The 25,905-nt window shown below is 42.5% G+C and overlaps 2 protein-coding genes across 3 annotated transcripts; both read left to right on the top strand.

Moving 5' to 3' along the window:
* Positions 1-13,231, top strand: LOC108922217 (zinc finger protein 729). Of its 2 annotated transcripts, none has more exons than XM_018732198.2 (2): positions 1-446; positions 11,162-13,231. In XM_018732198.2, the coding sequence occupies exons 1-2, from the start codon at positions 29-31 to the stop codon at positions 12,301-12,303; spliced, it is 1,560 nt and encodes a 519-aa protein (XP_018587714.1). In that variant the 5' UTR covers positions 1-28; the 3' UTR covers positions 12,304-13,231. The 2 variants fall into 2 exon arrangements, with proteins under 2 accessions (XP_018587714.1, XP_018587713.1); XM_018732197.1 differs by lacking the exon at positions 11,162-13,231 and adding an exon at positions 4,991-10,165.
* Positions 13,232-21,546: 8,315 nt separating this feature from the next.
* LOC108922222 (trypsin-2-like) lies at positions 21,547-24,305 on the top strand. Its single transcript, XM_018732212.1, has 5 exons — positions 21,547-21,586; positions 22,091-22,253; positions 22,505-22,764; positions 23,775-23,911; positions 24,136-24,305. The coding sequence occupies exons 1-5, from the start codon at positions 21,547-21,549 to the stop codon at positions 24,283-24,285; spliced, it is 750 nt and encodes a 249-aa protein (XP_018587728.1). The 3' UTR covers positions 24,286-24,305.
* The last annotated feature ends 1,600 nt before the right edge of the window (positions 24,306-25,905 follow it).

Genomic DNA, 25,905 nt, shown 5'->3' with positions numbered 1-25,905 from the left:
GTTCAGGCTGTGTGAAGAATTTGTATGTATGCTGAGGGAGATACGTGTCGTATTAGACGCTAGTAAAAACCGAACCACTATGGCTGCTGTTTACACGGTAAATGAGAGTAGTGTGCAGGGTGACAACGGGGGATTGTCTTGCGAAAATGTGCCAAGGGGTTCTAAACTTGTTATATCGCCGCTAGTGGTAAAGCCCAAAAAGATTAAAGCAGAATACAGTACTACTACTAGTGCGGAGGAAGCGCATGGGGGCTGCACTGACCCAGAGCAGGTATCGAGACACCATGCTACAGGGGACGATGCATTAGTGGAGATAAAAGAAGAGCGTAACGACGACGAAGAATATTTCCAGATAAAGTTAGGTGATATCGGTGGGAATTCAGATGAACGGGTGCAAAACAACGAATCAGACCAAGAAGAGCAAGACAAGGAAAGCGCTGCTGATGGTAAGTTTTCGTAATTCGCACACAATCGGTAATCACGCGGCTATATTGAATTTGTTGGTTTGTTTGTAGGTTATCCATCCTGCTTATTAACTTTAAAATCGCATTACACTGTTTTGCACTTGGCTTGGGACGACGTCCGGGTTATTACCGTTGTATTCAGTATTGTTTTGTATCGCGAGATACTTACTAACCTGTTTGTTTTCTTGAGTATTACAATACATAGCAAAGTTACAGCATGAAACTAAATAACTACTGGCTAGAGCGTTATAGCTTCGTTTATATAATATAGCTGTGTATTTTTTCACTGTGTCACTGGTTAATACTGCACTGTTCCAACTGATTGGCTACATTTTTTACTTCGTCTGAAGTATAGTTCGAAATTGTTCTATTGTGGTGTTTTCTCGCGAGAATGTGAAGGGCGCCCTCAGTAAGGTCTCCGCTTCCAGTCGTCACGTGTTATTTGAGACCTGGCCACGTGCCCGCGTCCCCCCTCACATTGCCGCTCTTTTTGGATTGACGTTCACAGCGGCAATTAGAGACCTTGCAACTGCGCATCATCTTCTCGTTCAGTCGTTTCGCCGGTGTTCACTAACCCCTAGTGTGAGTGAGCACAGAAGCACTCAGTCTATAGCACCATGGTCTTTATGGAACCATGCTCAACTAGTCTACAGTTGTTGGAGGTGAGATTTGAACCTGTGACCCTTGGTTCAAACAGACATTTCTAGTCACTGTGCTGGCAGCTCCACAAATAGTTTGACACTTTATTTACCATATTGTCTTATTTCTTTTTTGCCAAATTGTCTACAGTTATATTCATGTTCAAAGTCTCATGATTGTATTGTGTAGTTTTTTTTAATTGCGGTTATTTTGCATTGTTTGTTTTTGTTTATTTTTAAAGTGTTATGTGTTTTCATTGTAAAAATATTTGAAAGGGTAGATTTGAATGATCCTTTATTTTTAAAATGATTTGTTTTCATGAAACAAAGTAAATTATGCATTTATTGTGTGCTCAATAGTTGTAACTTCTGTGTATATGTGAATGGACCTGTGAGAGGCACAGAGGTGGGGTAACCCAAAACTGTTTCATGATCTCTGTAGAAGTAAGAATTTTTGAATTTAAGAATCGACTCGGATGTGATGGATGTGTTCGTTTACAGTCAGTCTCCTTTCTGCTTATCCTGGTGAGTCTTGTGATGGTAGCTGGCTGAGCAGGCAGGCCCAAACAGCAGTCCTCAGTAGTGCTGCAGTTCCCTTGAATAAAGCTCTTGTTCTGAATTGTTTCTTTTTTTAAGTAAAAGCACTAACCAATATGTTAATGAGTTTAAAAAAAAAAAAAAAAAACATGATTGCCTTCAAGATGAATGGGGTAAAGAGGGCTAACTGTAATATTGCTGTTATGGTATGAGTTGGTAGAGTGCTCTTAAAAAGAGCTTATGGTAATGTAATCAATGCAGTTAATTACATTTACATTACATTTATTCATTAAGATGACAATTTTCTCTAAAGCAACTTAGTGTTAATCTACCTACAACTATGTACCCATTTATGCAGCTGGGCAGTTTTACTGGAACGATTCAGAGAAAGGACTTTGCTCAAGGGTACTACAGCTGGAGGTGGGATTCAAACCTGTGAACTTTTGGTGCAGACATAGCTATTTCTAGGGAGTGTGCTCCTAGGTACCCCAGCTCCTAAACACTTGTAAAAACAGGGTTTACAAAAAACACTATGGAGCCCGGAGTTGACTTTCATGGCTCTGCTTTTATTATATTACTCTTCAGTTTTTGCTGTATGAGTCTTAATTTGTAGAGAAAGTTTAAAATATCTGTCTACAAATATATATATATTTTTATATGTTCAAAAAAATTCAAAATGTTAAGTGTACAGTTTTAAAATTGTGAATTTAAGCAATTCCATATATTTAGATGAAAATTTAATTTGTCCAGCAATTGTATGTAGTTTCATGCAATAAAATTCAGAGAGAACTTTTTGAAATTTCAATGCATCTACAGAAGGTCTCTGCTTAGCTTAATTAGGACCGAGAATTGGTTTGTTACTCAAAGTTTGAAAGTTGAATGCAACACGAAGTGTGCCATGGGCTAGTCATCAATTCTTTAATTGTATACTGTTCTAATTCAATCTGCAGCTACTCGTGTAAGGTGTGCTGGAAAAATCAGTGGTATTAGACCGACTACTTCCAAGTATCATGTATTTGTATCCCTCTTTTGGTGAAATTTACTTTTATTCACTCATAAGTTATATGTCACATTGGAGAAAAGGGTCTAAGTGAGTAAATATCTCTTCCCCACTGAACATAAGAACTGTGGCTTGAGTAAGGAGTTAGAAAATGTAAGGCAGCACTCATTAAAGATGTCTATCTTACAGTGAATTTGGTGAAACTTTGGTGTGCAATTTGAATTGGTATGCTAGCTCTGTTAATACAGTTTGCTTCTCAGAAAAAAGTTTAACACCAAGAAATTTTAGTTGGAAGTTTGTAAGTCAGGAACACCCTGTATATATTGCGAATCTGAGAATACCCTGTACAGGCCAATGTACCGAAATGAAATGTCTTGACGGAGTTAACTGTCGTTTTCAAAGTGTCATGAACTAATGAACTCCACTTTTATTTCATGTTGCAAATTTTGGAAGATTACTCAACTATTCAAATAATCAGTGGCGATTTAATCTTTTTTTATCCTGACAATTGCGTAATTAGATAAGAATACTTTTGTATTAAACAGCAATAGAAAATATTACAGGAGCAATAAAAATACAGCATTTCTTAAAAGGAACAATTACTTCATTTAATTTCTTTAAAACTCAACAATTTTGTTTGTTTTTTTTTTTTTAATTATTTTTATCAGCACAGGATCATGACAGCATGCAGATAGACAGTGCTCCAAGAAAAATCAAATATGTCCACATAAATGGAGCAAGTGCTCAGGGTCAAAAGGCAACAATATATCACCATTACGGTCATGCAGCATTCTCTAATAACTTCCCAAAAGGGTGTCCAGATATTACCAGATTCATTACAGTTGTCATGTAAATCAAATATCAGTTTTTCAAGTGGGAGAAATATAAACACTTCAGTCATCCATATATATGTTTGCAGAGGGAACTTCTGGTGTAGTCAACATTAAAATGTTTCTTTGCCAAATATGTAAGAGTTCTTAGTTCTAGAGTTCCACATCGCATCATCCACAAAGGAGTTTGGGTTGTGATTTTGCAGAATAATTTGATGAACTATCACGTTTTTTGTTGATGGTTTCTTTCACAGTTGCATGTACCCCAGTCCAGTAAGCTTGTATCTCATCACATTCCCAGAATAAATGTATCAAAGTTCCTGAAGAGGCTTTGCATTTAAAGCACAGCTGAGATGTCCGTGGGAACATCCTGTGAAGGCGCAATGGATTGAGGTAGTCTGAATGAAAAGAAAATGCAGTTAAAACAAAAGTTAATCTTTGAAAATGCATAACCCAATGCTGCCAACACAGGGACCCTATGTACTGGAGTGTGCATTCTTGAAGAATGACTATAAAGTCAGCACAAAAAAACCAAAAATAGTGTTCTATGCATTCAAACATATTTTACAAGTTTCCCTTTAGCTTACATGTGCCCTTGTTCTCTTTTGCTGTCTTCAGACCAGCTGCCTGTTACATGTAAAAGTTAGCTGTGGAGGCAGCTTGACTTCATTCTTTGCAGAAATCAGCAAAGGGTGTTTACTTGCAAGTTGTTTGCCAGGTTCAACTTTGCCTGTGCCATGATTATGCCACAAGAAGTCACAGGTGTTAAAGACTTCTGTTTCTTTGTAACAGTTTTGCATAATTCTCTCTCATTGAATTTCTTTAACTGCTAGTCCTTATCAGGGTCACAGCAGTCTGTAGTCTATCCCGGAGTCAGTGGGCACTAGGATGGGAGGACTATGCCCTGGACAGGATGCCAGTCCATTGCAGGGTAGCCAGACATTCTTTCATACATTTGCCCTGTATGAGCAATTTAGAGTCAACATTGAACCTGAAACACATATCTTTGGACTTTGGGAGAAAATGGAAGCACTTGGAGGAAAGCCACGCAGACACAGGGAGAACCTGCAGACTCCACGCAGACTGGGCTGGATTCAAACCCACACCTGAACAGCCTAGCTCGCTTTGAGCCAGCAATACTACCTGCCGCACTACCATGCTCCCCATGCATAAATCTTTTTAAGAATTTCAGTATTGAACTATTTCATGTAGTAAATACTTGTTCATAAATATTACCTGTTTGTAGCTAACTTGGAACCTGTGTTTACCATGAGATTAAATTCTCTTCTTTAAAATAAGTGTTTGGTGAATCTGCCATTTTGTACTTCTGTATAATATGTACCACTTAGGTGTAATGGTATTTTGTTCTGTTGGGGGTCTGAAGGAGAAAGTTTGATTGACATAATAAAAGATTTGTGGGCTGCTGTTTGTACTCTTTTCTGTTTTGTTTTAATGTCACTTTTTTCCTTTTTTGGACAACAGGAGTCTCCCTGACCTCCCATTTTCCCCTTTCTATTTTAGGGGATTGGCTTTTCCGCTGTGTGGATTGTGGTGAAACCTTTGGGCAGAGGGAGGCCTACCTGGAACATCGACGTGAACATACTCACGATGGCCCTATAGTCTGCCTCGACTCAGATTCACAGTGGGATGACCTACTTGTTTCAGAGGATGGGGGACGGCGAACACTGTGCTGTGCTCTTTGTGGTCGTAAATTTTCCAGTTCCAGAGGTTTTTTTGCCCATCAAATTAAACATCGCAGTGAAGACATCAAGCAGGAGCCAGAATCTGAGGTTGCAATCTCAGTGCGTAAACAACACATTTTTGAATGCAAAGATTGTGGCAAAAAATATTCTGCTTTAGGATACTACCTCAATCACCAGCGTTCACACAAGCAAGCCTCAAAGTCTGTTTTCCATCAGCTGGCCCAATTAAAAAAAAAGTCTTTCCAATGCTCTACTTGTGGTCGATGTTACTCCCGAGCTTCCGCTCTTGATGCCCACCATCGCTGCCACGAAGTGAAACTAGTAAAATCCCGGAGCTCTGGCATGGAGAAGCCTCCTACACTACAGGAAGTTGCAGAGGAAAATGGAGATAAAGTTGGATATTATAAGAAGTCTGTATTGCTTCATAAATGTTCTGATTGTGGAAAAGCATTTCGCTCCTTGTCTGGCCTGGGAAAACATCAGCGCTTCAGATCTAACTGTAAAGGAGAATTTAAGCAGTCCTTTCACTGCCCTGAGTGTGATAAGAGTTTTCTGAGCAGTAATGCTCTTGCAGGCCATCAGCAATGGCACATTAGGCGGATCAGCAGTGGGATGTCCCTAACATGTAAAGAATGTGGAAAGGTCTTCTCTTCACTCACTTTCTATCAGCGGCATCAACGAGTGGCACACAGTGCTCCTGCTAAGTCATTTCTCCATCAAGTGTGTCAGCTGCAGAAAAAGTCCTTTGAGTGTCAGGATTGTGGACGTCGTTTCTCAAGGGCTTCGGCGCTTCAGTCCCATCGGCTTTGTCACACTAATGTTCTTGGGGATCTCCCTGAAAGGGTGTCCCAGAAGCCAGTTAGCACTGAAAGCCTGCTGTCAGCATCCCAAAAGTTATATTTGTGTGACAAAGAAAAGCCAGAGAGCTTTGCTATTGGAACTCTAGTGTATACCCAAGGGACTTCACAGACATTGGATATTACTGAAGGCTTTTCTTGCAAGGAGGCTGATGAAGTGACTAAGGGTGATAATATTGGTTTGGGTGTGGAAAGTGTTAATGTAACTGGATCTGATAATTCAGTTGCAGGAAATGCTCCTTTATTGGTTTCAAGAGCTGAACCTCAAACATCAACAATGTGTGACCCTGAAAATAAAGACGACGTGACGATACCTCTAAACCAATCAGCAGGGTCAGGAAGTTCAGAAGTTGATGTAGAGCTTGAATTTGAACCAGTGGAAAGCAGAGAAAATTATAATCCACCTTCTAAAAGGAGAAGTTCTGACTGTCCCGAATGTGGTCGTAAGTTTGCTAGTGCTAATGCTATGCGTTGTCACAGGCTGTGGCATAAGAGACCAATGGGACGGGCTGCAGGCCATAAGATTTGGACTCACAAAATTCCAAGCCAAACTTATTTGAAAAAACTCTTCAAATGCAATGATTGTGGCCAAGAGAGTTCAACACTTACCTCTCACCACCAACATCTGCAACAACATGAAAACCCGAAACCCCAGAAATCTCTGTTCCAGCTTGGTGGCTTGAAGAACTCATTTGAGTGTGAAGAATGTGGAATGTGTTTTTCTCGTGCCTCTGCTTTGCACTCTCACCAGCAACACCATGTCCAGCCTAAGAGAATACACAAGTGTTCACTTTGTGAAAAAGCTTATTCCAGTCACAGTGGTTTGTATAGCCACCAAAGAGCCTGTCACGCAGCAGCTCTGTTTAGAAAAGACCGGTTTAATCCAAGGAAGACTCTTCTTGGCCCAAAGTTGTATTATTGTGAAAAATGTGGAAAAGGCTTTTGGTCACTGGGGGCATTTTCTCAACACAAGCAACAGCAGTGTGCAGAGGTGCAAGGGAAGACTAACACACCTGAGCCAGTTGCCTCCAACAATAGTCGGTCTCGTGCCTCATGTAAGCGTGCTGTCTGTCCTGTTTGTGGCAAGAAGTTTCGCCATAGGGGGTACTTGGCTTGTCATATGAAGCGGCACAACAGCACCCCGAAAAAGAATCATAAGTGTGAGGTGTGTGGAAAGTCCTACAGCATTCTTTCCTGCTTCTTCAAACACCAACAAGTGCATGATTCTCAAGAATTCAAGCCAGCAGTAAAGTCTTTTCAGGATGAAGTGGAGCAAGTAAAAAAGAATACCTACAGCTGCCCTCACTGTGACAAACTCTTTTCTCGAGCTATGGCTCTTCAGTTCCACATGAGGAGTCATGGTTATGAAACTGGCTATCCATTTTCTTTGTCTAAGTCACTTCCCAGTGCAGATTTATTTAATTGTCCTACTTGCCCTGCTCATTTCTCCAGCTATGCAGTTCTTCAGGACCATATGAGTCAGAAACATGGTGGAAATAAACAGAAGGTTAATGAGGGAACCATTGAAGACAAGAAGCAAAAAAGCCTGGGAAAACCTGTGAAGTCTCTCAGTAAAGGAAACAAAAATTTGCAGAGCAAGACAGATAATTGCACTAAAACAACGAAGGCATCTCAGTTATTGCTAAAATCACTTCATTCTCCAGTCAAGTCTGAATCTGGAAAATATAAATGTAGTGAGTGCGGAAAAGGATTTTCAGTTGCTGGAGCACTTAATTTTCATAAAAGGATTCATCTACGGTATCAGATTACCTCTGATCTAGGACTTCCCTTTCCTGCTGTTGAGGAACCCAAGTATCAGAAGGATGGTAGTGACATTAACAACCAGTATGTTTGTCCAGAGTGTGGAAAGAGCTTTAATACAGATTCTGCCCTAGGAACCCACAGATGTTGCCACACAGAAAAAGAATTTTCTAGTACTTTGTCAATAGGTGATGTTGACAAATCCAAGAGCGTAGACAATGGACCATTTCACTGTAACCAGTGTGGCAAAGGGTTCTTTTACTACTGTGTTCTTAGACGCCATCAAATGCATCACTATGGATATGAGACTCAAGGAAAACCAGAATCGCGCTCTGATAGCACACAGGAATCTGACAAACCCTCAACAAGCAGGTTAGCTTGTCCAAAATGTGACAAGACATTCAACCGTGCTTCTCTCTTGGCCTCTCACTATCACAGTCACCATGACAAAACTGCCATATGTTCGCAGTGTAGTGTTCCCTTCTCTTCCACAGAAGCTCTCCAGAAGCATCAGTCCCAGGTCCATTGCAATCTGGGATTGTGTAACCAATCTGATGTACAAGGCCCTGTCAAATCCAAGGGTATAGTTCAAAAGAATAAGTGTTATAAATGCCCTGATTGTAGCAAGCACTTCTTCAAAATTAGGGGTCTTCGAGCACATAGATGGAAGATGCATCATGGAAGCAAAAAGGCTTTGGGGGCCTTCAAAACCAGCCTGAAACCCTTTCCTTGCACAGGATGTGAGAAAAGATACAGTTCTCAAGGTGCACTCTATAACCATAGAAAGATCTGTGTTGTAGCCAAAAAAAAGCTAAAAAGACAAAAGATTGTTAAGGATCCTTTACCTCCACGCTGTTTCTCTGAGAAGGTCAGCAAATGTCTTTTTAAGTGTCATAAGTGTGGCAAAGCCTTTCCCACTCTAGATCGACTAGCAGCACATAATGATATCGCTAAGAGTAGACCATATTGCTGTGCTCTTTGCTGCCGTGGCTACTGGACAGAGACTCAGCTACAGCAGCATTTGGGCTGGCATGATGAGGTACGGCGGCGTCTACCAGCAAACCTGCGATACCGACTTAGCACCTGTGCTTTGACCACAGTAGCTATGTCTAACCCAGTGGACGTTGCATCCGTGAATAATGGCGTAAATCCACTCCTACTCAAATCACCTGCAACATCCTTGGCTGGTTCTTTGTCAAAACAATGCAAGTGCCCGCACTGTGGAGACACTTTCCAAACCACACTTGCCCTCAGACAGCACCAGACCCTACACAGCAAGCAAGGACAATATAAGTGTGGTCTTTCTCCTCAAGTTTTCAGTCAGATCCAGGACCTTGCTGATCATCACCAGGAATGTAGAAGCAAGAGGGGAGCACAAAGTGATGTGCAAAAGGAACCAACCCAGATGGAGCTCTCAAAAGAGAGTGTTGGCTTGACTTGTATTGAATGTGGAATCACATTTAGTCAGGAAGTAGAACTGCACCAGCATTATATTGGTCATGCTCGAGGGGAATACTGAAAGAGCTGGTGGTGTGAAAATCATTAGTCGTCTAAAGAGGTGAAACTTAAATGTGACATTGGACCCTTCTACACATTTTCAGCTGTATTTCTGAGCAAAGTAAATGTCAACTGAATACTTTAGTTTTCCTTTCTACGAATGGTGCAAAAGCAAGCTATTTATTTAACCTGTTTCCCATGCATGGCAAAATGCTGTTATCCAGTTTTTTATGCAATTGTGTCATTACAATACTTCAAGTGTACACATGTTCTTCAGGTAACTAGACATGGAGTTCTCCACTTATTTTCTCAGGCCCTCTGTATAATTCTTTCTGAAGGATATGTACTGTTTTCAAGAAAGTGAAATGTGTTTACAAGTGCCCTCTAAAAATGTAGATAGGGAATGAAAAATATTTAGTTTCAAAGAATGTTGTAGCTTTCTCTTATTATATTGGTGCTGTAACATCTTGTGAATTGCTTTCATTACTAATAGCTCTTTGCCTTAAGTTCATTGTATAGCTGACCTAAGTTCTGCAATGCCACCACATAAGGTTTCATTAATACAGGGTTCTCTTTAGAAAATCTGAGTCTTAGGAAGTAAAAACCCCAATAAAACAATGAGAATGGGATAATGTTTTAAAAACCATATTCAGGATTACACAGTTGTTTGAGCTGTAAAGTTGTGTATTTTGTTCTGAAACCAGAGATAATCTGTGAAAGCACTTTTTAAAACTTGTAAATCCTCTCTATCCTGTCCTCCACACACTTCTGTGTCCAACACAAATGACTACAGATTTGTACATTGTAGTTAAGAAAAAAAACACATTTAGCTAGATCAAACTTTTTCACATCAAAAATTTCACCATGTCAAAATCAAATTATTCTCAGCAAACTTCTGTTGATTATATTTTTAAAATCTGAAATATTAACATTAAAGTGATGTAACTACTATTGACCTGAGTTTAGTGGTCCAAAATCAGTAAATGTGTTTTTGTTGTGCTTGATAGTTCACTAATGTAGTCTAAACCTTTGTGTATATATCTAGCATTTTGCGTCTTTGCCTAATAAAAATTGTCAAAACTTATTTTGATGTTTAGTTAGTTTGTCCTGTTGATGACAGATTTTAGCTCCGTTTACAAAATTTAAGCTACCATATGAAGAGTATAACTGTGAAGCTTATTGCCAAAAAGCAAGAAAGGTCATCAGTGTTTTAAATTTTTTTCCCTCTTTTTTCCAGTCTACAGTCTGTGGCTTAATCTACCTAATCCTAATTTTTTTTTTTTTATTATTTAAAAAACTGGTTCTCTATACTGTGTTGAATGAGTGGAATTTACACTAAAAAAAATCCGACTGCTGAACTGAACCGCTGACTTGTAAAGGTTACCAGAATTTTTTGAGCCAGTATTTTTCTGTACAAATAATGGATTTTTACAGCTGTGTAACTGTTAAACAGATGTGCATTTATATAAGTTCTTACTGTTCTTATGTATTAGTAGGATTGGCAGTGTAGAGTGATTCAAGCTTTATGCAGATTCACATTCTTAGGTTAGTCATTTAAGTGTCTTGAACTAATTTCTGCAAAGACTACAAAAAAAAGCAATAAATTGGTATTATTCTGCCGGTTACTATTTAAGATGGTCTCAATATACATTGTTTTGCAAGAGCACAAATATACACGATCCTGATGATCCCAGCATTGAATCGTTTGTAAAAGTTTACCTCTTTATTGTCTCTGCACTTGTCTGTTTGCCAAGAATGCAACTATATCAATAATATTTGACAGATTTTTCTCTATGCAGCTAATATTTTTTTCCATCTATTAATGAGGTTTTTTTTTTTTTTTGTTTGTTTTTTTTTTTTTGCTTTCTTTGTAGTGAAGCTTCGTATCATGAGGTGTCAAGACTGCGGTGAACGGTTCACTCATTTGAAGGCTTTCCAGATCCATCTGCTTCAACACGGAGTCGACAAGGAGGGGACCTTTTTGAACCAAGGATGGAAAAAAAGCAATAAGGCAAGGCCAGTCCATACAAAACGGGCTAAAGAAGCTCAAAGAACTGATGCTGATGCCAATAGAAAAACTTTGATTTCCAGTTCCTCGGAGGATTTAACTGTTTGTTCTCAAGTTGCTATGTTACCTAAGAAACAGAAGTCAGTATACACTTCAAACAAAGTCTATGCTTGTGCAGTCTGTGGAAAGGTCTATTCTTACCTGGAGTCTTTTCGAAATCACCAGAAGTTGCATCAGAATAAAGAGGAGAAACCAGATGCCTTCTCATGCTTAGAGTGTGGCAAGATCTTCTATAATGCTTCAAGCTTCATGTCCCATATAAAGATGCACAAGACAGTAGGTGGTTCATACAAATTCAGGTGTGATCAGTGCAACAAGAACTTCAACTCTTATCAGACCTGGATGGCTCATCGGGAAATACACAGGCGGAAGCCCTTTTGGTGTCTGTCTTGTGCTAGGGGGTTTAGAGATGCAGAAGGACTTGATCGACACTTGCTTGGGCATGACCTCAAGCGCCACAAATGTGACATATGCTCCAAGACTTTCCGAGTTCCTGCTGAGCTCCGCTATCACTACAACACTCACACGGGTGCCAAGCCTTACACTTGTGGCCTCTGCAGAAAGAAATTCTCCCAGCTTGGTAACCTAATCACCCACCGCAAAAAGCATGTGGGTGTTTATAAAGAAGGTTCTGAGACTCCGCTGGGGTCCAGAAACAAACAATTTGCTGGGAAGAGAAGAGTAACTGTCATGAAGAAGCTAGTAGTTATGGCTATGGGAGAGGTACAAGAAGCCAAAGGTGCAGATTTGAACATAGCAGAAGAGAAGCTGGCTAAACAGGGCTCTGAAACTGAGGAGATGGCATCAGGAAGAGAGGATGAGGGAGATGAAAGACCTAAGGATGCCAAAGAACAGGAGGACTTGGAGTGTTTTGAGTGTGGTACTCTGTTCAGGCTAGAGTCAGATTTACACCAGCATTATATGAAACATGCCAGTGGGGAGCTTTGAGCAGTGAGGAGGAGCAAAACCGCCAATATTAGTCAACAGATTACGATACCCGTCAGTTTAAAAAAAAATAAAAATTTGTATTTCTTTTGAATTTTCACCTACACCACTTATCTTATTAGCAAGGTCATTTTTTTCATAGCTGGTGGACCTATAGGATGTTCATTGTTTTGATTTAATAGATTTTAGAGGAGATTATGAAGGCATCAGTATTGTGTAACAGGTTAGTATTTGCTGTCTTTGATTCAGAGCAAAACGGTTTAGTTTGTGCGGTTTATGCTTGTATCAAGAATGTACTGTATATTTTGGTTTTTTGCTCTTACAAGTAACAAGGACCTAAATTAGTCTGTGGCAACCAGATGAATAAAAGCAAAAGAAAGAAGGTTATTTTTATAATATTATCTTCTGGTTTAATTCCCTGTCTTTTTTGATATATTTAGCCATGTGGTTCCAATGACAAATGATTTTTTTTTTTTTTTCTTCAGCACAGGCTTAAATTGTCATTAACATAATTTTGTCCGGTTCAATACAGTAATCTGTTCTCAGGGTTCGGTTTGCGATGAAACGTCAGCGGATATTCTTGTTTACAGATTTGACACTACATACAGACTGAAGCAATAGATCTCACTGTGTGACTTATCTACTGTATTTGAGGTACAATGTCAGGTTTTGGTCTGTCAAGCTGCTACATTCTGTCTATTGTAAACTTTTTTGGAAACAGAGCACATTTACTTACTAATTAATTTTGCATTGAATGTAGTATGATCAGCATTCCTTTCTAATAAATATGCTTCTGTATCTTTTTTGTTAATTCTGTGTGGATGCTAGTGTTAATTTGCTCTTTAAACTACACCAGGGATATTTGATTTTGTATGTCAAAATTATTTTGAAATTTGTTTGAAGTTGTTTAAATTCAAACATGAACACCCCCCCCCCCCCCATATTATTAACCTAAATTTGCAGAAGAGTATCAGTTTTTATGCATCTACACTCATTGTAAAAAGTATCTAGTGACTGATTAATTTAGGAAATGGGTCACTCAGAGTAAATGAAACCCAATACAATAGTTAAAATGTTTGATTTTTTCAAAATTATTATATATATATATATATACATAGTCTCAGTTTAGCCTAAATGTTCTAACATATACTCTTTATTACTACAAATACATATGTTTAACTTTTGTTAGTAAAATAGTTTAGTGCTGTATTACCATAACAAAATCACTTTGAATGTTCTGTTTTGAAATAATGCTTTTATAAAATGATGGCAGTTTTTCAGGACTTTTTATATTTTTTTCTGTTAAGGCAAAATAATTTGTACTTGTACATCATGCAATATTGCAGCTGTACAAGTGCAAAATCAACCCACTTAATGTGACAAGCTACAAAAGTTCTGTCGGTGTGCAGTGGGGTCTTTTGTAGCAATAAAACATAAAATAAAAGCTGTAATACACTGGATTATTGTAATTATTACGCAAATAAATGGATAATGCAGATTATGTAATTGCAACAACCTTTAAATTCTGCCATAATTCCTCATTTGTGTGCCTACTCTTCACGCACCCGTCACCCGTCTGGTAGAGGTGGTGACACAGGTTTGCTCATCACCCAGTTGGACCATTCAATTATTCTCTCTTGCATGTCTGCCAGTAGTCTTCTATTGCCCTCCAGGTCTCCTTAGCATTTTACTCTATTATTACACCTATTATTTGTTCCAGCGCTGCACCCATTTGTACCTTCAGCTGCAACCTTACATCCCTCCTCCTTCATTCTCTTGCTGTCCTGTCCTCTTTTCTCTTGCATATTTCACCAAACTCTTGACACATGCATTCATACCAGTTATGTGTTAGTTTCTTTATCCTCCTGCCTTCATCTGTCTTCTCCAAATCAGCATGGCCCACCTCCAGCCCTTGCTCATATGATACTTTCTGCACTGACATCAAAACTTGCAGCTGAACAGAAAAGGCAGGAATCTAAAAGTCTTGTGGGCTTAAGGTCCTTGCATAGGTACACTGCTGGAAAAACTTTTTTTTTTTTTTTTTTTACATACCAACCTGCATGTAACTACACTTTTTTTCCTTCTCTTCCCAAAGCACTCTTGACAGTGCAAGGGGACTGACTGTGTCATGGTTTTCGTCCCAGAAGGAAGGGGCGGACTCAAGTGCAGGATGCGCAGGGGTTTATTCAGATGCTAGACAGGAACCGTAGTCAGGGACAGGCAAGGGTGTTCGGACTGCAAACGAGGTACACCAGGAAATCCAGTATTGGAGTCGGAGAAACAGGCAGTAGGTCAGAACACTAGTACGCGGGTCAGGTTTCAGGACGGGAGCGGTCTCAGGAAACGGGCGAAGGGAAGAGGAGCTAGGAGTGAGGAGCAGGGTACAAAGGCGGCAGGTAGGTTGACTCAGAGCGAGTGAGCAGTCGGCGAACAAGGTTCCGCAACTCTCATCGTTCGCTTCTGCCTTTTAACCTGTCGAGCCCCAGGTGTATCCGGTTATGCCGATGACATGGGCGTGGCATGACCCCCCCCCCTCCTCCAGGAGCGGCTCCAGACGCTCGATGGGAACCCAGAGGACGACCGCGAGGTCTGGGAGTGGGCCAGTCCAGATGAGCCCTGTGAAAATCAGAAATCAGGTCAGGGTCCAGAATATCACGGGCTACCACCCAACTGCGCTCCTCAGGGCCATATCCCTCCCAGTTCACCAGGTACCAAGTGGTCCGTCATCGGTGACGTGAATCTAGGAGTGTCTGAATGACGTATGCGGGACCGCTCCCATCCGGCAAGGACATCGGAGCGGGAGGTGCTGGTTGAGGCTGATGAAGAGAAGTGGCCATGGGCTTCAGGAGCGACACATGGAATGAGGGATGTACTCGCAAGTGCCGGGGCAATTGCAGCTGATAGGTGACAGGGGTGACCTGTTGTAAGACCTTAAAAGGACCCAAATACCTGGGGCTGAGTTTTTTTGGACATGTATGGCCCTTGTAGGCCACGGGTGGACAACCAGACCCTCTGACCTGGCAAGATGGTGAGGGGTTGTCGTTGGCGATCTTCCTGTTGTTTGAGTTGTGACTGACGGCGGAGGAGATGGTCCCGTACTGACCTCCGCACCTTCCTTCTGTTCCTGTACCAGGCGTCCACAGCGGGCATGTTACTGGGCTCGGGATGCCAGGAAACAGCGGCGGCTGATAGCCTAAGATGCATTGGAATGGTGAGTGCTTGGTCGATGTGTGGGTAAGGGTGTTGTGGGTGTATTCGGCCCAGGGTAGGTACCGTACCCAATGTTGTGGGGTGTCAAAGCAGTAGTTTCGGAGGAAACGTCCCAATATGTTGTTGAAGCTGTTCTACTTGTCTATTGGCCTGCGGGTGATAACCAGAGGTTAGACTCACTGTGATTCCCCACTTTTTCCAGAAGGCTTCCCATACCCGTGAGGTGAACTGAGGCCCGCAGTCAGATACGATGTCCTCGGGTAATCCGTAGAGACGAAAAACATGATGGAAGAGGAGTTCAGCAGTCTCTAATGCGGTTGGCAATTTGGGCAAGGGAACCAGGCGACATCCCTTGGAAAAGCAGTTTATGACGGTCAGGATCGTGGTGTTACCTTGCGAGCTGGGGAGATCAACTAGGAAGTCTAAGGCTATGTGGGTCCAGGGGCGATGGGGTACTGGCAATGGTTGTAGGAGGCCGGCAGGTTTCTGGTTTGACACCTTTGTTTGGGTGCAGACAGGACACGCCCGGACGTAGTCTTGTACGTCCTCCTTCAGGGAAGGCCACCAGAATTGTCTCTGTAATTGCTCTTGTGTCTTACTGAAGCTGGGATGGCCTGCGGCTGGATGGTCGCGGGCCCATTGGAGAAGCATCTTGCGCATCCCCAGGGGAACGTATTGCTTACCCGTGGGTTTTCTGGATGGTTCGGGTTCGGGGTCCTGTCCTTGGTTTATGTCCCATAGTATGGGAGCCACCACGTTGGTCTGGGGCAGGATGTGAGCCGGTTCTTCTGGGCTTGGCTTTTCCTCGTGAATGCGTGATAAGACGTCGGTCTTGGTGTTTTTCGTTCCAGGCCTGTAGGTGACAGTGAAGTTGAAACGAGAAAAGAAGAGAGCCCACCTGGCTTGTCTGGAGTTGAGGTGTCGAGCACTCTGAAGGTATTCCAGATTCTTGTGGTCAGTTAATACCAAAAAGGGATGTTTGGCACCTTCCAACCAATGGCGCCATTCTTCTAACGTTAATTTCATAGCCAATAACTCCCGGTTTCCTGTGTCATAATTTCTTTCTGCGGGGGACAACTTCCTAGAAAAGAAAGCACGAGTACATTTTCTCAGGTGTACCTTGGCGTTGGGACAGCACAGCACCTACCCCGGTCTCCGATGCATCAGCCTCCATGATGAACGGGAGTTCAGGATCTGGCTGACGCAGGATAGGCGCTGAGGTGAACCGACGCTTAAGTTCATCGAATGCCTGCTGGGCCTCGGAGTTCCAAGGGAGTCTATGTGCTTTATTCGCTGTTAAAGCAGTCAGAGGGGCTGCGATCATATTGAAATTTCTTATGAAGAGACGATAAAAGTTTGCAAACCTGAGGAAACGTTGTAGGGCCTTTGTAGTGGTCGGACGCGGCCAATCTAGTAATGCACGTACCTTACCGGGGTCCATGGCCACTCCATCTGGGTTCAGCACAAAGCCGAGGAAGGACACTCGTTGTCGGTGGAACTCGCATTTCTCAAGCTTGACATACAGGTGATTCCAGAGCAGACGCTTTAACACATGTTTAACCAACTCAATGTGGTGGTGTAAGTCTTTAGAGCAGATCAAGATATCATCCAGGTAGACAAGCACCCCGTTGTCGACCAGGTCCCCCAGCACATGGTTGACAAAGGCCTGAAAAACACTCGGTGCGTTGGCAAGGAAAAAGGGCATTACCCGGTATTCATAATGCCCCATGGTGGTATTGAAAGCAGTCTTCCACTCATCCCCTTCTCTAATATGTATGAAGTTATAAGCGCTCCTGAGATCTAATTTCGTGTACCACCTTGCATCACGTACCTGTTCGAGGGCAGCTGTGATTAGTGGCATGGGATGGGGGTACCTGACGGTGATGCAATTCAAGCCCCTGTAAGCTATGCATGGGCGTAGCCCTCCATCCTTTTTTTCCCCAAAAAAAATCCGGCAGAGGCTGAAGAGGTGGAGGGCCGAATGATGCCGGAGGAGAGTGCCTCTGTGATATATTGTTGTAGTGCCTGGTGTTCGGGCCGGGACAGTGGATAAATGCAACTACGAGGTGGTGAAGTACCTGGCAAGAGGTCAATGGCACAGTCCCCGGGGCGATGAGGAGGGAGCTTGGCGGCGTGCTCACGGCTGAAAACCTGGGCCAGCTCTTGGTACTCAGGAGGGATCAGAAGCGGCTGTGCGGGCGCCGTACCCTCGATTGAGGTCGTCCTGCAAGGCAACTTAAGACATCTACCTTCGCACTGACGTCCCCAAGCGGTTAGTTCTCCCGTACTCCAAGTGAACATGGGGTCATGACGAGCTAGCCACGGAAAGCCCGGTATCACGGGGACATCAGGTGATGTGATAAGGTAAAACTGAAGCGTTTCATGGTGACAAGCCCCGATGGACGTTTGAATGGGTACAGTCTGGGAATCTACAAAACCCCTGCCTAGGGGTTGCCCGTCCAGGACGTTGATTTTCAGGTGCTTGGGACATGGGGCTATGGGGTATCTTGTGGAACTGGGCAAACTTAGTATCCATGAAACATCCAGCGGCCCCCGAGTCGACCAAAGCTTGGACTGATACACTCCCCATTCCCCATAACAATGAAACGGGTACAGTCAAGCGGTCACAGTAGAGAATTCCACTCACCTGGGCTCTGGAACGGGCGGGGTACTGGAGACGACAATGGCCTGGCTCCCTGCAGTACAGGCAGAGGTCTTCTTGAAACCTCTGCTGCCTTTCAGCTGGAGACAAGCGACCTCGCACCAGCTGCATGGGCTCCGCTCCTCCGCACTCGTGACCGGTTCGCTCCGGAAAGGTGCGGCACCGAGGTTCCTTGGTTCGTGCGACATTGTCGACGGCCACCGCTGTGTCAATGAACTGATCTCGGGTCCACTTTTCCCCTCTGAACGCCATCCCTTTTCGAATACGAGAATCTAAGTCTCTATGGAAACTGGCCAGGAGTGCAGACTTGCCTCAGTCGCTGCGTGCGGCGAGGGTGCGGAATTCTATGGCGTAGTCTGCCACCGTCCGTTCCCCCTGCTGAATCACAAATAATCTCTCGCTGATAGTCTCATCGGACGGGGGTAAACCAAACACGGCTTGAAATCGGGCTTTAAAGTCTTTGTATGTTGACTTTGAATTGCATTCCAGGTGGCAGTGGCCCAATCTAAAGCCCGACCAGCGAGGAGCGACGCGATGTAAGTAATACGGCTTATGTTTGTGCTGTAAACTTGTGGCAGGCTCGAAAAAAACCAGCTCACGCTGCATCAAAAAGCCGGTGCAGCGAGCGGAATCACCTTCAAAACGGGCTGGTAGCAGAAGACGGAGATCTTGAGGTGGTGGTGGCAGAGGCGGCGGCGACATTTCTGCCGGCGGTTCTGACCTGGAAACGGGTGCAGAGGCGGGGTCCGCCGACGTGAGCAGACCTTGCTCCTTCATCATTCCCACCAGGGACTGGAAAGCTTCAGCAAGACTATTTAGGGTTTGTTCCATCGAACCCATACGAGTTCCCTGGTTAGCGAGTGCCCTCTTGACGCAGTCGAGCGCCGCTGAGTCCGTTCCGTAGGCATAACCTTCTGTCATGGTTTTCGTCCCAGAAGGAAGGGGCGGACTCAAGTGCAGGATGCATAGGGGTTTATTCAGACGCTAGACAGGAACCGTAGTCAGGGACAGGCAAGGGTGTTCGGACTGCAAATGAGGTACACCAGGAAATCCAGTATCGGAGAAACAGGCAGTAGGTCAGAACACTAGTACGCGGGTCAGGTTTCAGGACGGGAACAGTCTCAGGAAACGGGCAAAGGGAAGAGGAGCTAGGAGTGAGGAGCAGGGTACAAAGGCAGCAGGTAGGCTGACTCAGAGCGAGTGAGCAGTCAGCGAACAAGGTTCCGCGACACTCATCGTTCGCTTATGCCTTTTAACCTGTCGAGCCCCGGGTGTATCCGGTTATGCCGATTACGTGGGCGTGGCAGACTGAGGCATGAGGGTCCAACGGACCAGCGACCACTTTACATTTATTCATTTAGCTGACATTTTTCTCCAAAGCAACTTGTAGTATTAAGATACCTACAAATATTTACCCATTTGGGTAATTTTCCTGGAGTAATTTGGGGTATTTATGTATAACCCCGCTCAGGACAAGTGGCTTCAGCCAATGTGTGTGTATGTTGCTTAAGGGCACTACAGCTGTAGAGGGGATTTAAACCTGCAACCTTTGGATCCAAAGGAAACAGTGCTACCAGCCGTCCCATAATGTTGAGTGATTTGAAATGTCAGATTTAATTTTACAACTCTGTTTTCAAACAAGTTGGCATAGTAAATCAGATTAAGACAGAAAGTAGTGATTTGTAAATGCTTTTTTGCCCATTTTTTATTGAAAATAGTAAAAACACAAGATATTTAATCTTTTACCTCATAAACAAAATAAATGTATAAATATAAGCTGATTCCAATTTTGATGCCTGCAACACATTCCACAAAAGTTGGGATACAGTATATTTTATCTGTGGAAAGTGTCCAAAAAACCAGTTTGGAACTGTCCACAGGCAAATAGGTAAACAGTGACATTATCATGATTGGGTATAAAAAGAACATCCATGATAAGTTCGATTGCGAGGAATTTAGGGATTTCACCATCTACAGTCTATAACAACATTAAAAGATTCAGAGAATCTGGGGAAATCGGTGTGAGTAAAGGGCAAGCCTACAAACCAATACTGAATTCCCATGATCTTCAGATGTAACGTAACCCTCAGATGGCACCACATTAAGACGAGTCCACCTTTCAACTTGTTTTTGGAAAAAATGGACTTGGGTTCTGGGGGAGCGTGGTGGGTTTGGCCGGTGACTGCCATGTGGTGGGTCTGGGGTTCGATGCCTGCTTGGGGTGCCTTGCAGTGGACTGGCATCCCTTCCAAGGTGTGTCCCCTCCCCCTTCGACCTTGCGCCCTGCGTTGCTGGGTTAGGCTCCCACTTGGGACAAGCGGTTGTTGATGTTGGTTGGTTGGACTTGTGTTCTCTGGGTCAAAGAGGAAAAGGGCCATCCCTGATTATTACCCACGCCAAGGCTTCTGTCATGGTATGGGGGGTGTGTTAGTACCCATGGTATGGACCACATCTGTAAAGGAACCATTAATACTGAAGAGTACCTATGCATTTTGGAGCAACACAATTTGCTATCCAGACAATGTCTTTTTCAGGGATGTTATTGGTCATTTCAGCAATACAACACCAAGCCACAATCAGTGTGTATTACATCAGTGTGACTTTGCAGTAGGGGAGAGTGGTTCCTAGGCTGGGCTGCCTGCAGTCCCAACCTTTCTCCCACTGAGAACATGATGTGGCGCATCATGAAGCGCAAAATATGCCAATGGAAACCCAGGACTATTGAGCAGCTGAAGTCCTATATCAAGCAGGAATTTGGAAAAAATCCCACTTTCAACATTACAACTGTTAGTGTGTTCAGTTCCCAAATGATTATTTAATATAAGTAAATGGAAAGCTGGTGTAACACAGTGATAAGTACACTCCTGTTCCAACGTTTTTGGAACATATTGCAGGCATCACTTTTACAATGAGCGTATATTTATCAAAATAAATGAAGCTGATTAGATTAAACTTTACTTATCTTGTCTTTGCCTTGTTTTTCCTAGACCTTGTTCCAGGCCTGCAATACAGTAAAACCAAATCTGAGTCCAAGCAATATCCTGCAAAAAGTGATGTCACAAGCCACTTCCTAACCACATGGTACTCATGGTCACGGCTTTCTTATGACTCCTGACCTTTGTGTCGTATCTTTTGACCAGCTGATGTCATTGAAGAATTTGATAAGACCAGTTTGAACAGATGGAGTTTTTCACAAGACCAACAGTACAACATAAGCTTGAGAAAGCCTATTTTTAGGCACTTATACTGTCCAATCTAAATTTTGTTCAGGAAGGCGGTGGTATGACAGTTTGGGTTGTGATTATGTATATATACTCTACAGTTTACACCCATTTAGTCAGAGCTACTGTCTTTAAGTTCTCACACAAGGAATCATGAGGACTTCTGTATTTGCTGTGCTTATTGTGGCAGCTGGTAAGATGATTGCTCAGGATGTGAATAATTATACTGAAAAAATGCTATTTTTTTAGACAGTTAAAAGTATTAATGAATTGCATCTGACTGAACTGCAATGAGTGTCCACTGCGTGGTGGGTCTGGGGTTCGAATTCTGCTTGGGGTGCCTTGTGGCGGGCTGGCGTCCCGTCCTGGTTGTGTGTCCTCCCCCTTCGACCTTACGCCCTGTGTTGCCGGGTAGGCGCCAGCTCGCCACGACCCCGCTTGGGATGAGCAGTTGTAGACTGTGTGTGTGTGTGTGTGTGTGTGTGTGTGTGTGTGTGTGTGTGTGTGTGTGTGTGTGAACTGGAATGTGCTAACTTCTCTCAGCCATGAAACCAGATTTGGAATAGAAGCGGCAATGAATGAAATGCTTTTTGTCCGAACCGTACTTTGTCAGAACCACTTCATTTGATTTTTATTGTGATATGTTTTGTCAAATAGTAGTATGATTATTGAAGCTGTTTTGAATGCGATACAGCAGTGTATGGTCAGGAAGACAGTGACAAAATAATTGGAGGCTACGAATGCCCCCGCAACTCTCAGAAATGGCAAGTTTTCCTCACTTATGACGATGGACAACGCTGGTGTGGCGGATCGCTAATAAATAAATTGTGGGTGGTATCAGCTGCTCACTGTTACATTCCGTGAGTATATGAAATTTACATATGTTTCCAGGCATTATGAGTTCAAAGTATTCCTATAAATGTAATACTTAATTTGGTCTTTATATGGTATTTATCTTTGTATCATTTATTGTCTTTGTTCTACTATTCCATTTATTTCTAAGTTTATTCTACGGTGGCATTTTATTTAGTTTTTAAAGGTCGATCCTTATAAATCCAAATAGCTTGCATTTTCTCAACCAGTTCAAACTTTTTAAAACCTCATCAAACAGGGCTCCTCGTTTGGCAGTCCATCTTGGGGAACATGACCTGTATGCCGAGGAGGGAACAGAGCAAAGAATCTTCGTTGAAAAAGCCATACGTCACCCTGGCTACAGTAGCTCCAACTATGACAATGACATCATGCTTATTAAGCTGAAACAGCCTGCTGTATTCAACGAGTTTGTGCATCCCATTCCCCTGGCTTCCAGTTGTGCTCGGCCTGGGGAAGCGTGCCTAGTGTCTGGCTGGGGCAACCAAATCAACACTGGAGGTAAGATGAGAAACCTGAGCATGGAGGGGAAAATATGGTGACAAAGATGTATAGGGAAAATGACACTGTGGGAAAAAAGGAAAGTTAAACTTTTCCGTGTCGGACTTAATGGTGCTAATACAGAATGTTATTATTGTTTCTATGTACAACATATAAGTAATTTCAGGTTGCTGTGACCTGTTTACCCTCGGGACATCAATTGATTTTTTGACGTAGAACTACGTCTTTCTCCTCACTAGGTATGGGGGGTAACTTGGGAATTGACCGTCACCTAGAAATGCAACCGTCACGTCAAAATGCGACCCCCTCTCGCCGCTACTGCTCACAAATGAAAAAGACACAGAGAGATAGTGCATATACCATTGGATAGAGGAAGGAACACCGAATCACACGACATATGAACGGTCGCTGCCGGTTCAGCCTGAGCGAGCTGCCAACGTTGCGAAAATGTCCCACATTTGGCTTGTTATGGAGTTGCCGTGCGTTGCGCTAGATGTCACCACGTTCAAACCATGTGTCATAGCGTTGACGTCAGCACCTCAGCTCGTAGCTACAGAGCCGCACTACTGGACGCATATCGCGCCAGCAGGAAAACCTAAATTTAGACCGAGGTAGGGGGCCCGAAGGCGAATCATCGAATTAAAAATTTCAAAGAAGCCCAAGAAACACGACGCAAAGTACTTTTGCGATCGACGAGCTGCACTTAGGGAGCAATCCGAGGCCTCCGGGACTCGAAAGACACCAGCCAAGACACCGGCACAACGAAAGTGCGGGCAGCATGCCCGGAAGGCTGCAAAATCGACTCAGGAGGCCTCGGAGTCACAACCATCGACTTCTTGCGCACCCAACATCACCGTGCAACACGAGCCCATGGATGTGGATGCAGCAGCGACCGACCTGATATCTGGGCCGAGTGGGTCGGGGCTCACCACCCACGCGTAGTTCTACATAAAGATATGCAGCATAGTAATGCTATGCACCTGAAATGTTTTTTTTGTACCGTTTTCCAGTTCACTATGCAGCAGTGTTGCAGTGCTTGAACCTGCCAATCCTCTCCGAGTCTCAGTGCCGGAATTCCTACGGCAGCCTTATAACAGACAACATGCTGTGTGCAGGGTTCCTTGAGGGAGGCAAAGACTCTTGTCAGGTTTGTTCTTTGTCACACACGTCACACCTTCTTGAACCACACATGGTTGAACTCTTTATGGTGCGAAATGTCTTGTAACTTATGACACCTTGTGATTTTTTTCAATTTATCTGTTCTCACATTCCCCTCCACGTCCTTACGCTCGCTGTCATTTATTGCCAGTTTTGCACGCCATCTCTCTTAATACATATTTACCTTTAATTAATGCTGGTATCTCCTGGCAGGGTGACTCCGGTGGACCTCTGGTATGTCATGGTCAGCTTCAGGGTGTGGTGTCCTGGGGATCTGGCTGTGCAGAGCCTGGCTATCCTGGGGTTTACGCTGAAGTTTGTCGCTACATTGACTGGATCAATAACGTTATGGCCAGCAACTGAGAATATGATAGTGAAGACATGCATGCAAATACTGTATATGTGTACATATACACAAATAAACAATGACAAAACTAATGACTTTAAGTATGGCATTATTCCTTGATGACATGAAACAGTGTGCTTCTTTCTAGGTCATGAGTTTTTCCCTTCTACTGACAGCACTAAGAATTACTAAATTGGTTTACTTGTTTTCATCTTGCACATTTTCACACTATAGCTTATCTTTATGGTGAAATTTGTGCTTTTCTTACCACATTACATTTGGTACCTGCTGTTCCTTGAAAAACTAACATTTGCACTTCAGCTTCTGATTTTTGAGCAAAAATCATACCTGTTGCTCCTCACGTCCGTAGTTCTCTGAGAAGTTTGCATTTGCGTATACACAAATGTGTTTGGAAACTATTGAAGCTATATTTAATTTCAATGACTGTCACTTTGAATTGTGATAAAAATACATTTACGTTTGTAACACTGTACCAGATCATCACATTAAAAATACAATTTAGAAACAATGCAGGTTTTAACTTAATCTCTAAAAATATTAAATAAATCATTTCCACAGTCTTTAATTCTGACCAGATTGCTGATTATCAAAGCAGTATGTACAATGTCTGTCAGTTTCTGGCCACTTTTTTCATTATCTGCAATGTCAATAAAAACTATAAATGTGTATCCATTTATTTGGAGTCACTTTAAAAATCCAAGATACAGCCATAGTAAATAAACAATACTGTAAGATTTTTTTCCCTGCATTTTTATGGATATTGAGCTACATTCAAGTTAAACCTTATTGAAAAGGAATTTAAAAAAAAAAACATACTGTCAAACTCTTGTTCAATTCCAGTTCAGCCCTTCTGCAATGCTTGTCATCTTGATATTGATCACCAACATTCATGAAGACCAGATAGAAGTTAAACATTGTGGAAGTGAGTTGAATTAGGAAGATCCCACACTCTTACTCTGATTAAGTGCATTTTACTGTCAGCTATGAGCTGACCTTATAAATATGGACTGCTTGCTCCACAACAAAGAAAAATTATATAGAATACAAAAGTGAAGAAAATACAGTACAATTACATTTATTAAATGAATTAACAGGACAGCTGGTAGTGTGGTGGGTAGCACAACTGCTGTTGGATCCAAAGGGTGCAGGTTTGATCATCACCTCAAACTGTAGAACCCTTGAGCAAGGTACTTACCCTAAATTGCTCCAATAAAATTACCCAGCTGTATAAATGGGTAAATAATTGTAATCTTAACGCTGTAAATTGCTTTGGAGAAAAGTGCCAGCTAAATGAATAAATGTAAGTTAGAACATTGTGCATATCTTTGAAAATGTGTCACTCCAATCTTTGTAACAACTTGAGCCAGTGTGATGCATCTTTTGTGGCACATTGCAGAAATTTCTTCACCCATTTTCAGTCAATCAAATACTGAGAATATTTAATTCACCAATAAATCACATTCTTTATCTCTCTCCAGCTTGAATTAGATAAGCACAGTAATCTATGTAAACTTCTAAAAATCTATTATATACTCTAAATTTCACCAAAATTAATTTTAGGTAGCCTGTGTTAAGAAGACTGTGATGACAAGATCATCCATGTATGAATCAGTAAT

The sequence above is a fragment of the Scleropages formosus genome, chromosome 18 (genome assembly GCF_900964775.1).
Source record: "Scleropages formosus chromosome 18, fSclFor1.1, whole genome shotgun sequence".
NCBI lineage: Eukaryota > Metazoa > Chordata > Actinopteri > Osteoglossiformes > Osteoglossidae > Scleropages > Scleropages formosus.
Note: the sequence above shows the minus strand (reverse complement) of the source record. Positions and strands in the feature narration are given on the sequence as shown.

Coding starts and splice junctions, on each gene's coding strand:
- LOC108922217 (XM_018732197.1), top strand. CDS start 29: ATGCTGAGGGAGATACGTGTCGTATTAGACGCTAGTAAAAACCGAACC. Junction 447..4,990: donor CAAGGAAAGCGCTGCTGATG/GTAAGTTTTCGT, acceptor TTTCTATTTTAG/GGGATTGGCTTTTCCGCTGT.
- LOC108922222 (XM_018732212.1), top strand. CDS start 21,547: ATGAGGACTTCTGTATTTGCTGTGCTTATTGTGGCAGCTG. Junction 22,765..23,774: donor CAACCAAATCAACACTGGAG/GTAAGATGAGAA, acceptor ACCGTTTTCCAG/TTCACTATGCAGCAGTGTTG. Junction 23,912..24,135: donor GAGGCAAAGACTCTTGTCAG/GTTTGTTCTTTG, acceptor ATCTCCTGGCAG/GGTGACTCCGGTGGACCTCT.